Source organism: Pan troglodytes, chromosome 3 (assembly GCF_028858775.2).
Source record: "Pan troglodytes isolate AG18354 chromosome 3, NHGRI_mPanTro3-v2.0_pri, whole genome shotgun sequence".
Taxonomy (NCBI): Eukaryota; Metazoa; Chordata; class Mammalia; order Primates; family Hominidae; genus Pan; species Pan troglodytes.
The window spans coordinates 60,122,056-60,135,606 of record NC_072401.2 but is presented as its reverse complement, the minus strand read 5'-3'; the positions used below and the strand labels follow the sequence as shown (position 1 = coordinate 60,135,606).

Here is a 13,551-nt window from a genome sequence, read left to right as displayed (position 1 = left end):
AACAAATACTTATTGAGTGATGCTAGCTGTCAGGCCTCTTCTGGATGCTAGAGACACAGCAAGGTATAAGACAGATGAAAGCCTGCCTATGGGGAGTTTACATGGTTGTTTGGAAATACAAACAAGTACAAAACTAATAGGTAATATCTTAGGTGATAAGTGTACTGAAGAAGTATAAGGTAGGGCTAAGGCATAGATGACATTTTAAATGGAATAGTCAAGAACAGCCTCTTTGATACAGTGACATTTTAGAAGAGATATGAACTAATTATAGAATGAATGAGGAAAGAAATTCTCCAGCAGAAGAAATAGCAAATGTCAATCTATTGTGGTAGAAATATCTTTGTTGTATTTGGGAAAACTTCAAGGAGATTAATATGAACAGAGAGAGCAAAAAGTGAATCAAAATAAATTAGGTCATAGAAAAAGGGCATGCAGATGATTCAAGCTCTGTAGGTCAAGCATAGCCTTTGAAGTGAGATGGATGCCATTGGATGAGTACATGATCTGATTTATATTTTGGAAGTGAGACAAAGGTTGAAGCATAGATATCTGTACTTTGACCTTACAGAAAACTGTAGAGCCTTGATATTCATATGTTGATTTATTCTGTCTGTTCATTCTTTATTGTATTTCATTTTCTTCCAACCCAGGACATCATCTTCATCATTCAATACCTAATAATATAACTGAGACAACAATAATGAATTCTGGGTTTTAGAATCTCCTTTCACTAAAATCTCAATCCTAGTAATTGATAAATTTTCCTACACCACACCTTTACCAAGAAAACTCTAATCTACAAAAAAAAAAAAAAGGTTCTTTTTTGTTTTCTAAGTGTGGGGTACAACATTGCTTAGCAACTATTTTTCTTTTATTTAGTTTTATACTCTTATCCTTTCCTTCCAACAAAATGTCCAAATATATTATTCATATTCTGAAGCATCCAATTCATCTCACCCACTAATAAATTCCAGAAAAAAAAACTCTAGCTATTTTGAAAAGAAAAAATTAAGCCCATTTTGCATAACCTCTTTAAGCTTCCCTATAAATTACTACACACTTAATCAAATTTCTAACTTTCTCCAACATCTTGATCCTTCAGGTGATTCTCAGGTTTTTCAAAAATATTTTCTTACAGTTATCTGTTTTGCATTTCCTCCTCTATTCTTAAAGAAGTTTTAAAATCAAGATATTCTTTCCAATGAAGATTTTTATGGTAAAACTATAATGATATAACCTCCTGTTTGCATTTGGGGCATTTTTATTTAAAATGTATTTTTATATATTCTCATTTAGTTAAATTCTAACTATTATTATAATACCTTAAATATAAGAAAAATTTAGTTAGAGAAACTCAGCAACTGCCAAGTTCACAACAACATTTGTTTATGGAAATGATTTCCTTCTTGCTGGTTCATCCTCCTGGCTTCTGCAATATACAAACTGCTTAGAAATACATCCTTCTCTGCTCATCTATTTTATCACAAATATTTTAATGAGCTTTCTATTATCTTCCACATATTACATCAGGTTATCTCTCCTCAGCCTAGTTTCTTCTGATTCTATGCATCCTTCCTGCATGATCTATTCTAATTTCAGAGTCTTGATTATAATCAATCGGCTTATAAATCCCCAATCTGCAGCTCCAGTGTGGCTCTTCATTTTCCAATTTTAGTCTCACGTAATTAGTCCTCTCCTGAATTTCTCTATCTCTTTGTCCATTAATGTTTTCTGACTCTCAAATTATATGAAAATCTCCTTAAGAGTAGGAGTAAAGCTAGTCAAATGGTATCTCCAGAATAAAGGAAATTTTATCTCATAGAGTAGAGAGTCACATGTTGTTCCATATAGGTCAATAGCAGTATTTTTCATTTTAGTTGTTCAAACAGGATTATAATGTAAGATTTTTTAGTTAAATAAATAAATATCATAGATTTTGGTCACATAGATCTGGTCCATACTTTCATCACAGGTGATTTGGAGAACATGGAGGAGCAGGAGGAGGAGGAGAAGCAGAAAATGGAGGAACAGAAGCACAAACAAGAAGAGGAGAAAGAGGAGGAGGGGGAGAGGCAAAAGAAAGTGAAGAAGGAGGATAAAAACCCAGCATAAATATCACTATAAAAACCCATTCATGGATTGTATCCGTAAGCAACCAGTGTATGGCCATGTATGGGATAAGGCAGTAGCTCTTTGTTGATATTTCCCTTGTAATTGAAACGCATGGCCTTTTCAAAGAACATGATGTTTGCTTATAGAAGACAAAATATCTGTTTTACTTAATTATAAAATATGAAGCCATGTTCTGGTCCATCAGTCTTCTAAAATGGCCTACTGTTTCTGGAGGGTGAGACCATAACTAGCATGAGAAGGTCACTACTGTATTTCTACGCCACCATGCTTGTTCCACCTGTCATACATAATCCCCACACTTCCTAACTTGGAGAAGCAGAAAATCATGGGTGAAATAATGCCTACCTTTTGGTGTTCCAACATAAAATGTATATGCCTTAGGTTTAATTGTAGTTTTTAAATGAGTATATTGACATCTGCCAGTATATCTTACCTTTAGTTTGCTATCTGGTTGTGCTTTTGGACTATTAGTTTGCTTTTTGTGCACTAGAACATGAATATCTTAGATCCACTGGAAGTGCACCTAATATTGTTAGAAAAACAAACTAGGGAAGAAAACCACAGGGAAGAAATGAGAGGAGATGGAAAAGAAAACAAAGAAAGGAAACCATTTGACATTTAGCAATTAATTAAAGCAGGGTATATTTTTTTAAAATCAGACATAGTTCAATAGTTACTGAAACATGAGATGGTGCAGTGGCTCATGCCTATAATCCCAGCACTCTGGAAGGCCTAGGCATGAGGATCACTTGAGATCAAAAGTTCAAGAACTGTGTTGACAACATTGTGAGACCCCCATCTCTACAAAAAATAATTAAAAAAAAATTAGGCAGGAGCAGTGGTGCATATCTGTAGCTCTAGCTTTAGGAGTCTGAGGGGCGGTTCGATTGAGTGCTGTAGTTCCAAACTTCAGTTAGCTATGAGTGTGCCACTGCACTCAAGCCTGGGTGATGAATGCAGACTATGTATCTATAAAAAAAATAGTCACTGAATCCTATGTAATTCTTTTTCATTGAGAATGTAAAGAGAATGGCTTTGTTTTGCTCCAGAGAAGAGACCTTGTATCTCTGATGTTTAGAAATTTCATGCCAAAAGAACAAGAATAATAATATAATTTACTTGAATTATATATTTGTGAGTTATGGTCTCACTCTCCAGGAACAATAGGCCATTTTAGAAGACTGATGGACCAGAACATGGCTTCATATTTTATAATTAAGTAAAACAGGTATCTTGTCCTCTATAAGCAAGCGTCATGTTCTTTGAAAAGGCCATGCCTTTCAATTACAAGGGAAATATCAATAGCTACTGCCTTATCACAGTTGTGACAATACACTGGTATGTGAATTATATATTATATATAAATTACATGTGCCTAATAATATTAGGCACAATAATATATATTGTTGTATATTACCTAGAGAATAACCATAATTTCCAATGGGACTGTTCAAATTAGCATAAAAGATTTACCTAATAAATATTTCCTTTAAAAATCACACAAATTCATTTTATTTTATTTTTTTACTTTAAGTTCTAGGATACATGTGCAGAATGTGCAGGTTTTTTGCACAGGTAAACGTGTGCTATGGTGGTTTGCTGTATCTATTAAGCCATCGTCTGGGTTTTAAGCCCCGCATGCATTAGCTATTTGCCCTGAGACTCTCCCTCCCTCCCCAGCCACCAGCCCTGATGTGTGTTGTTCCCTTTCCTGTATCAGACTCAAATTAAAAACATAATCTCTATTAGTGGGATCAATCTAAAGACAATGCATTTACAAATCTGTTATATAGTTTTTCAACCTCTAAAGTACACAAATAATCTTCTGGACATGTTCTTAAAATTCAGGTTCCAGGTGTACACCCCAAGATTCTGACTCAGTAATTTTGGAAAAGTAGACTAAGAATTTGCATTTCAACAGGTATGAGCTGATGCTGATTGTGATGGTAGTATGTGGGACATCCTGAGTAACAATGGACTGAGCTGTACAACTTATCTGAACTTAGAAGTTAGTTTTTAATACTCGGTTCTTAGCACATTGAATTATACAACTGGTAGTGAGTAGGTGATCTTTTATACATGTTTGTCTATTAATTTAATTAAAATTCTATTTTTCTCTTTCTGTCTAGTGTACTCATTTCAATAAATGACCTCTGTGAAGATATATGGGCCCCTGAAAACTCCAGGGAAGTAAATTCAAATTTCTAAACATAAGAAATCAGTTTTATGTGAGAGATATGTGACCAAGCACCTAGAAGCATTTGACATTAAATATGAGAATACTTTTATCTTATGGCATCCAAAACATGACTGAATTTTGGCCAATGATTACATTCATTTTATTACTTAAAATATTCTAAGTCAATGTAAGCAGGTAAAAATACAAGATAAATAATGATTTGTAGGAAAACTTTTGAAGTGTAGATTGACTCCAATATTATTATGCCAATTATCACTATTTACCAGAGAATGTGTAAAATTTTTCATAACATGGTAAGTATTATTTTTGACATAGCGTTGTTCCATCTTGGACATATATTTGTTGAAAAGTAGTAGATGGTATTCTACAGAAACATCTTTATCACTGCAATCATTTCTATGCCTGGTTTCCTCCGGCATGTTTTTCAGTTGTCTGACTCACTCAGGGCTAGACTAACACTGGGATTAGCATGTGATGGGTCCCTTTGCTTTCCGGTTGCTTTGTCTTCACAATGATCTATTGCAGAATCACCTGGTTAAGTTTATTTTTAGAATTTGTAGAGACAGATTTTGGGCATTACTTTGCGTCTCAATCATATGATCTCATAATTGATGTTATTTTGAAAAACAAAAGGGAGATTTCAACGTATTTAAATACATCAGCCATCTAGGAAAGGACATCTCCTGAGACTTCACTTCAGCTTCACTGACTTCTGGATTCTCCTCTTGAGTAAAAGGTAACATGTTCAAGTACAATCTAATATTATATATTAGCATAAGCTTTTGTTTGCTAAAATCAATAGTAACCCACTTATGAAAATGTATATTATCTATGATAATTTCTTATAAAGAAATAATTACCATTTATTGGCATCTGAAGATGACTTCTAGATCTCAATTCCTATGAATTAACACCAGCAATTATCATGCAAAGTAACTAATGTGGAATATGGCAATGTATTACATCCTCGCTGATGGTGGGACCTCAATGAACTCTTTTTATTTCCTTGCCTAGATACCTGATATCTACTTTCTTATTACTTTTATATTAAACTTAATGTAGAAGTTCACATTTTACAAGATACTGATAGATTCTGTCTTGCAAATCCATTATTATAAAAATTTATTTTTTTAATTTACTTTCCTCTTAGTAGTAAACTATTTTATTACTTTTTCATTGGCCTTTCCATCATTAAAAACAGTTCTGTTATAAATCAAAATATATACTGTATAACAAGTAGTCTTCTGAATCTTACTAATTTATTTAACTCACTTTCATTCATTTGTGTTATGGCAGAAAAGACAGTTTATTATTCCAAATTTTTATTATTGATTTACTTGGGAAATATGTTTTTCAAAACTATTAATTATACATTGATTATCTATGTCCATTTATCATTTTATCTGTTAGTAAAAGAAGAGCACTTTCTTACAGCCTTTTTTTGATTTTCTATTTGCAACACAATTGACAGTCACAAACAACGGTAAAATTGTCTTTTTATATCATAAAAAGAGTCATAATTCGATTTATCTATTAGGTAATAGAAAAACTTCAAGAAATATATAATTTTTATAATTAGTCCTATACAAGAAGTTTCCATTTAAATGAGTGAAGCAAAATGAATGATGAAATAATAAGGCAAATGAGTTCTGCTTTCTGTGATAGAGATGTAGGGCTGTTTAAGAGTAGGACATTTTTATTATAATTAGATGAAAAATGTTACTGTAATGTTCTATTACAAGTGACAGGTAAGAGAGATTAGAAAAATTTTTTAAAATATTATCTATTAATGCATTACTTTATAGCTAGCAATTAACAAATAAAAATGCCATGTAATTCTAAGTTTTGTGGTAATTGTATTTTCCAGTGGAAATGCTTTTATTTACATATTTGTAATTTAGAAATAAGTAGTCCGCTTTACTTTTTTATATCAGCCAAAGAACTGAGTTCACTTGCATATGCATAATTATAAAAACATACAGAGTCCCAGATGAGGCTTTGTTGAATAATATTATTTGAAATATTGAATAATCTTCACCAGTTCAACTTCTCAAAGTAGATACAATCATTTTCCCTGTGACTTCTCTTCATTTTATTTTTCTCTAACCAGTATCATTAATGTTCTAATCTCAAGGCTACACCATCTGTGCTGTTCTTTAATAGAAATCTGGCTCATATTCACTTACTTTATTATAAAGAAAGTCCCCATTACTTGTCATTCTACTTTCTAAATATGTCTTTACACTGTACTTTAATTAGCATTCTTAATGTCATTATCTAAGTCCCCTGTAATGTCACAACAACCTAAGTGGTCATCTTTTCTCCAGTTTTGTCCTCCCTACATGCTAAACTGTTTGAACTTTCAACATGCTTTCCTCTCTGTTTTATTTCATTGCAGTCTCCCAGCACCTCCCTTTACTCATTCCATATAATCCAACTCAAGCTTGCCTTTCTTTGTTATCTTCTTACTCTCATTCTCTTGGTCTATTTAAGATGTCCATTTGTGTGTTTCCTTAGCATATTAATATTTCCAAATTAGAGCACTCACCTTTATTTATCAATTAATGAAGCTATGCCCTGGGCTCACACCGATGATCCAAGCATTTTGAAAGGCCAAGGCAGGAAGATTCCTAGAGCCCAGGAGTTTCAGAACAGTCTGGGAAATATAGTGAGACTAAAAATATTCTCTACCAAAAGAAAAACAAATTAGCTTGTTATGGTGGCACACACTTGTAGTTCCACCTACAAGTGGAACTAGGGAGGCTAAAGTGGGAGGATGGCTTGAGCCCAGGTGGTCCAGGCTGCAGTGATCTGTGCTCATGCCCTTGCACTCCAGCCTGGAAAACAGAGCATGTCTCCCAATGCTTTGAAGCATAGTGTCATCAGTAGAAGTTTGATGAATGAATGCATGAAAGAATGTGATTACTGATTTTTCATGTTTGATTTTATAGGACTCAGCCAACTATGAAGTTTTTTGTTTTTGCTTTAATCTTGGCTCTCATGCTTTCCATGACTGTAAGTATATCTGGAAGTTTTAAAGGATGCATTCTCAGTACTTATCCCAAGGATCTTTCTTATTCCTTACGTTCTGCCATATATTCATGTTCACCTCAATACAGCTTTAATATTTCTTTGTAAAGATTTTCCTTGAATTAACCTATATAAGTTCTTAAAGGACTTAGAATAAATGTTCATTACATACCTGCGAACACTCAAGTACAATTACTTGATTATAAAAATAAAAGAAAATTAAGCAAGCTTCATAAATATGTGGGACTGAACTGTGAAAATATCTTTAAATATGAAAAGCTCTAGACCACCTGAAGTTAGAAATATGAGGAAAGAACAAGGTACACTTCAATGGAACCTAAGTATTAGAGGGTGTCGAAATATGAATTTTCAAGTAATTTCTTGCACAACCAAACTGTTCAAGTTAGCATACAATTTATTTTACTCTTTCTAAAATAAAGCTGCCTATTTTAAGCCATAAAACAAATCTATATCTGTTAAGTGTCATGAGTTCCCAGCTTGTATCGTCATTTACTACTGTGTAATAGTAGAAAAGGCACTTGCCCTCTCTGGAGCTCTTTCTCCTTCTCTACTTTCTCATCCTCTTCCCACTCCTCCTCTTCTTTCTATGAAGTTAATAGAAAATTGGTCACAAAAGAATACTAATACTTCAACCTATCCACTAAATTCAAACGAATGTTTCAAAAACAAAATTGATTATGGCATCACAGTTTATCACATGATTTTATTATAGAAGGATAGAAGTAGAAAAATAAACATATAAGAAGAACAGAGAAAAGCACAATGCCTGTCTCTATCAGCAAATAAAATATTTGTATGTTGGTAACTTTTGAGCTACATAGAACATATTCATATAAAAAACAATCCAATGTTTCATTTTTCAGTTTCCACTCTCTTATTCACCAATGATAGACTTTTCTTGCCTTTCATAAAAAAGATATATAAACCAAAATGAGTTGATACTTGAATATAGCATATTAATTATAGAGAAGTTTACCCTTCACTCATTTTAAAGATGTCATAAAGCTAAAATAACTAATTTAGCATGTCATCATCCAAAGAATGCCTCCATTCTATTTAATCATAAATGTGGCTAAGTCAATTTTTACACATATTCTTGAATTATGAAATTAAGATATTAATTATTTTCTCATTTTCTTCTTTTCCAAGGGAGCTGATTCACATGAAAAGGTAAGACATTTTCATTTACTGGAAAACTTGATAATTAATCATATATTGAATTTTTCATCTTTTCTTTTTATTTCATAGAGACATCATGGGTATAAAAGAAAATTCCATGTAAGTGTTCTTCTGATAATGTGCACTCTGAATAAGTTTTCTTCTCTGACTATTTATTCTCCTAGAATAATTGATAGTTATCTCTCAAATATATTTATATCATTAATTGCTAAAGTGTACATTGATTTCATTTATTCTTGTTACAGAGGTAAAAGGTCACAAAAATCTTGTGTTCTAACAGCATTTCAACGGAAACTCAATTCCACTCTGAATAAGTCAATTTTCAATTATTCTTTGAGAGCTTAAGTATCTTTCTCTTATAAATAATTACATTGACCTAAAGAATAGTTCCTAATTCTATGAATAATTCCTAATTCTATGAAGTATAACATATGCCTAATGAAGCATAGAGGCTACCCATGTAATGTGGTTTCTATCTTCTAAATATTTGAGGATGATAAAGTCTTTAAATTAAACTTACTGTGCTAAATTAGACAGAAAATTTTATTTAACATTTTTCTAAATGTATGTATAAAAATATCATATTATTTTGACCTCTAATATCAGTATGAATAGGGGTTCAAAAGTTCTGCTTACTAATATAGCAAGTATACGTGTTAAAAAAGCACTAAGTAAAATGATGCATAAAAAGGGATGAGGACTGTTTGTGTTAACAGTAGTGGGTATGAAAGAATGTAGGAGTTGTAAGAGAAAGTAAGCTCATTAAAAGAATAAGATGAAGAAACACCACCTAAGTTGGAAACGGTAACTTTCTCCTCCCCGTTATACTCAATGTTGGGCAAAATAGTAACTTGGAGGTAATGTTGTTAAGAAGATTTCAAACGTGTTTGGAGAGGTTGCCTATAATCAGTGTTCCAACATTTATTATTGCCACAAAAATATCAACACACAGTAAATACTTTATCATTTTTACTTGCTTTTAAACATTTTTCTGAAAAAAGAAAAATGTAACTAAAAATTTGAAAACATTTATGTAGATAACACACAAGGTCATAACAACTTTAACAATCTAAGCTTTCAGTGACAGTTTTTGTGAAGCATTTTTACTGTCATTGCCTCTATTCTCTGCAATTTGCTCTCTCCTTTTGTGTGTATGCAGGAAAAGCATCATTCACATCGAGGCTATAGATCAAATTATCTGTATGACAATTGATATCTTCAGTAATCATGGGGCATGATTATGGAGGTAAGCTGACTCTAGTTACTTTTCTTTCTAGAAGTATCAACACTGACAGTTAAAACAAGGAAAAATAAAAAAAAGCCATTAAGCCAACAACCATTCCAGTTTAAGAAATGTAGCGTGGGTTAGCTCTTTGAAGTGTGTTGATTTATATAGATGCTTCTGAGTTTGTAGATATGTGGTGTTATTTCTGAGGTCTCTGTTCTGTTCCATTGGTCTATATGTCTGTTTTGGTACCGGTACCATGCTGTTTTGGTAACTGTAGCCTTGTAGGATAGTTTGAAGTCACGTAGTGTGATGCCTTCAGCTTTGTTCCTTTTGCTTACAATTGTCTTGTGTATATGAGCTCTTCTGTAGATAATTATGAAATTTAAGTACTTATTTCTAATCCTGTGAAAAATGTCAATGGTAGTTTGATGAGAATAGCATTGAATCTATAAATTACTTTGGGCAGTAAGGCCATTTGCATGAAATTGATTCTTCTTATCAATGAGAATGGAATGTTTTTCCATTTGTTTGCATCTTCTCTTATTTCCTTGAGCAGTGATTTGTGGTTCTCCTTGAAGAGGTCCTTCACATCCTTTGTTAGTTGTATTTCTATGTATTTTATTATCTTTGTTGCAATTGTGAATGGGAGTTCATTCATGATGCAGGTCTCTGCTTGCTATCTGATCTACGACAATCCTGACAAAAACAAGCAATGGGAAAAGGATCTCCTAGTCAATAAATGGTACTGGGAAAACTGGCTAGCCATATACATAAAACTGAAACTGGACCCCTTCCTTACACCTTATACAAAAATTAACTCAAGATGGATTGAAAATTAAATGAAAAACCCAAAACCAAAAAAAGACCCTAGAAGAAAACCTAGGTGATATTATTCAGGACATAGGCATGGACAAAGGCTTCATGAAGAAAATGCCAAAAGCAATGGCAACAAAAGCCAAAATTCACAAATCGGATCTAATTAAACTAAAGAGCTTCTGCACAACAAAAGAAACTATCATCAGAGTGAACAGGTAACTTAGAGATTGGGAGAAAATTTTTGCAATCTACCCATCTGACAAAGGTGTAGTGTCCAGAGTCTACAAGGAACTTAAACAAATTTACAAGACAAAAACAAAAAACCCATCTAAAAGTGGGCAAAGGATATGAACAGACACTTCTCAGAAGAAGACATTTATGTGGCCAACAAACATGAAAATAGCTCAACATCACAATCATTAGAGAAATGCAAATCAAAACCACAGTAAGATACCATCTCACACCAGTTTGAATTGTGATTACTAAAAAGTCAAGAAACGATAGATGATGGCTAGGTTGTGGAGAGATAGGAACACTTTTTCACTGATGGTGAGAATGCACATTAGTTCAACCATTGTGGAAAACTGTATGGATTCCTCAAGGATCTAGAACCAGAAATACCATTTGACCTAGCAATCCCATTACTGGGTATATACCCAAAAGAATATAAAGCATTCTACTATAAAGACATATGCCTAGATATGTTTATTGCAGCACTATTTACAATAGCAAAGACATGGAACAACCCAAATGCCCATGAATGATAGACTGGATAAAGAAAATGTGGTACGTATACACCATGGAACACTATGCGGTCATTAAAAGGAATGAGATCCTGTCCTTTGCAGGGAAATGGATAAAGCTGGAAGCCATCATCCTCAGAAAACTAAAACAGGAACAGAAAACCAAACAGCACATGCTTCACTCATAAGTGGGGGCTGAACAATGAGAACACATCAGGGAGGGGAACAACACACACCAGGGATGGGGGGTAGGAGGTGACAGAAGGTAACATAGAGGGCTGATCAATAGTGCAGCAAACCACCATGGCACATGTATACCTATGAAACAATCCTGCACATTCTGCACATGTATCCCTGAACTTAAAGTAAAATAAATCATAAAATAAAATAAAAATGCCTCTGAGGGAAAGCTTCTGTTCGCTACTGTTAAGAGACAGAGTTCTGGGTAGGGGAACCCCTGTGTTTTTATCCTGACCCTGACAACTAGTTTCATGACCTTAAAGTATTCCTAATCTTCTCCAAACCTTAATTTTATAAGAGACAAATACATGTTATAATAATACTTAAGCTCTTTATAGAATTTGTAGGGCTATTGAGAGACATTATAGGGAAGCCCTTGTTCTGGAAGGTGTATGGTTGTGGCCATGGGTTTCTCTGCCACTAAATCTGTACCTGGTTGTTATTTGAAGTTTTCTGTCCTAAAATGTAATATTTGGAGAAGCTGCACAGCCGCCATCTGGGAACTCATGAGGAATTTACGTTTTATGCCTGAGTAACTCTAATGAGCAATGGCTATAGGAATGACTAATAAAATATCAACAAGGAGATGGGAATTTTCAAGGAAATACGATATGGTAACAATGTCCTTTATAGAAAGTCATTTTTACTTATCTATATTCACAGCATAAAATGTTCCAAAATCTATGAAATATTAAATATTATACTTCAAAATAAAGTAATATTTTGGAGATAAAAGAGTACTGTTCTACAATTCAAAATTGAAATAGTTCAAAAGATTTCAAATATTTTTAAATGTATTGGGACATTTTATTCATATTGAATTCCTGCTCTTTGTGATATTAGAAAAGGCCTGATCTTGATCCTCCAGGTGTTAGATAATTGCTGATGACATTTAATCAGGGGAGGATATAGTTAAAATATTATTTGAGGGAGATAGATGAAATGTGTAGGCTATATTTAAGTGAGAGAATAAAATAAGATGATGATGGAAAACCTCAAGAAAATTTTAAATTTAAATTGCAGATGCTGAATGATAATTTTTATTTATTCTGATACCCACTTAATGAGTATTTAATTGTTTGTCTACTCTGTCTCAAATATTATTTTGGTCCCTGCATTATAATAAATAAAACTATCTATAAATAAATACTTTGTACCAGGAAAAGTATAAATTTATTTACAGGAGTATCAATTTGGGTGATAACATGTTATTTTCTTTTTCTTCACAGGTTTGACTGGCAAATTCGCTTTGGACTCGTGTATTTTCATTTGTCATACCGCATCACACTACCACTGCTTTTTGAAGAATTATCACAAGGCAATGCAGAATAAAAGAAATACCATGATTTAGTGAATTCTGTGTTTCAGGATAATTCCCTTCCTAATTATCATTTGATTAGATACTTGCAATTTAAACTGTTAAGCTGTTTTCACTGCTGTTTCTGAGTAATAGAAATTCATTCCTCTCCAAAAGCAATAAAATTCAAGCACATTATTATGTGTATGCTCTTTATTTCTCTTTTTTATATTTACAAACATAAAGACTTACTTCTTCACTTTATTTTCCCAGTTCGAGTAGCACTGACTATAGTACTTTATACCATAGCGCTTTTGAAATGATTATTTTTAATTTAGCATGTTATATTCATTTTATCTTACAAACATATGGTCCTTAATCACATCTAGATTACTAGATATGATTTGTCTCTGGTGTCTTTTGCCACAGCAGATTTCTTAGCCTTGAACATTCTCACATCAACTTATCTCAGGCCCTACAGGCCAGCAGATAACCCCTATGTCACTCCACAGCAGTAGGCAGGCACTCAGAACAAAAACCATCTAATGCTCTCTATCGGTTTGTCAATATATCCATCAAACAAGTTTATTGCCCCTCTCCCTCTCCCTCTCCTTCACCCTCCCCCTCACCCTCCCCGTCCCTGTCCCCCTCCCCACGGTCT

General features: G+C 33.2%; 1 protein-coding gene across 1 annotated transcript; it reads left to right on the top strand.

Annotated features, from left to right (window-relative positions):
- The first annotated feature begins 5,014 nt into the window (after positions 1–5,014).
- On the top strand, positions 5,015–13,095 carry HTN3 (histatin 3). Its single transcript, XM_003950334.3, has 6 exons — positions 5,015–5,072; positions 7,288–7,351; positions 8,537–8,557; positions 8,636–8,665; positions 9,726–9,812; positions 12,823–13,095. The coding sequence occupies exons 2-5, from the start codon at positions 7,301–7,303 to the stop codon at positions 9,777–9,779; spliced, it is 156 nt and encodes a 51-aa protein (XP_003950383.1). The 5' UTR covers positions 5,015–5,072; positions 7,288–7,300; the 3' UTR covers positions 9,780–9,812; positions 12,823–13,095.
- The last annotated feature ends 456 nt before the right edge of the window (positions 13,096–13,551 follow it).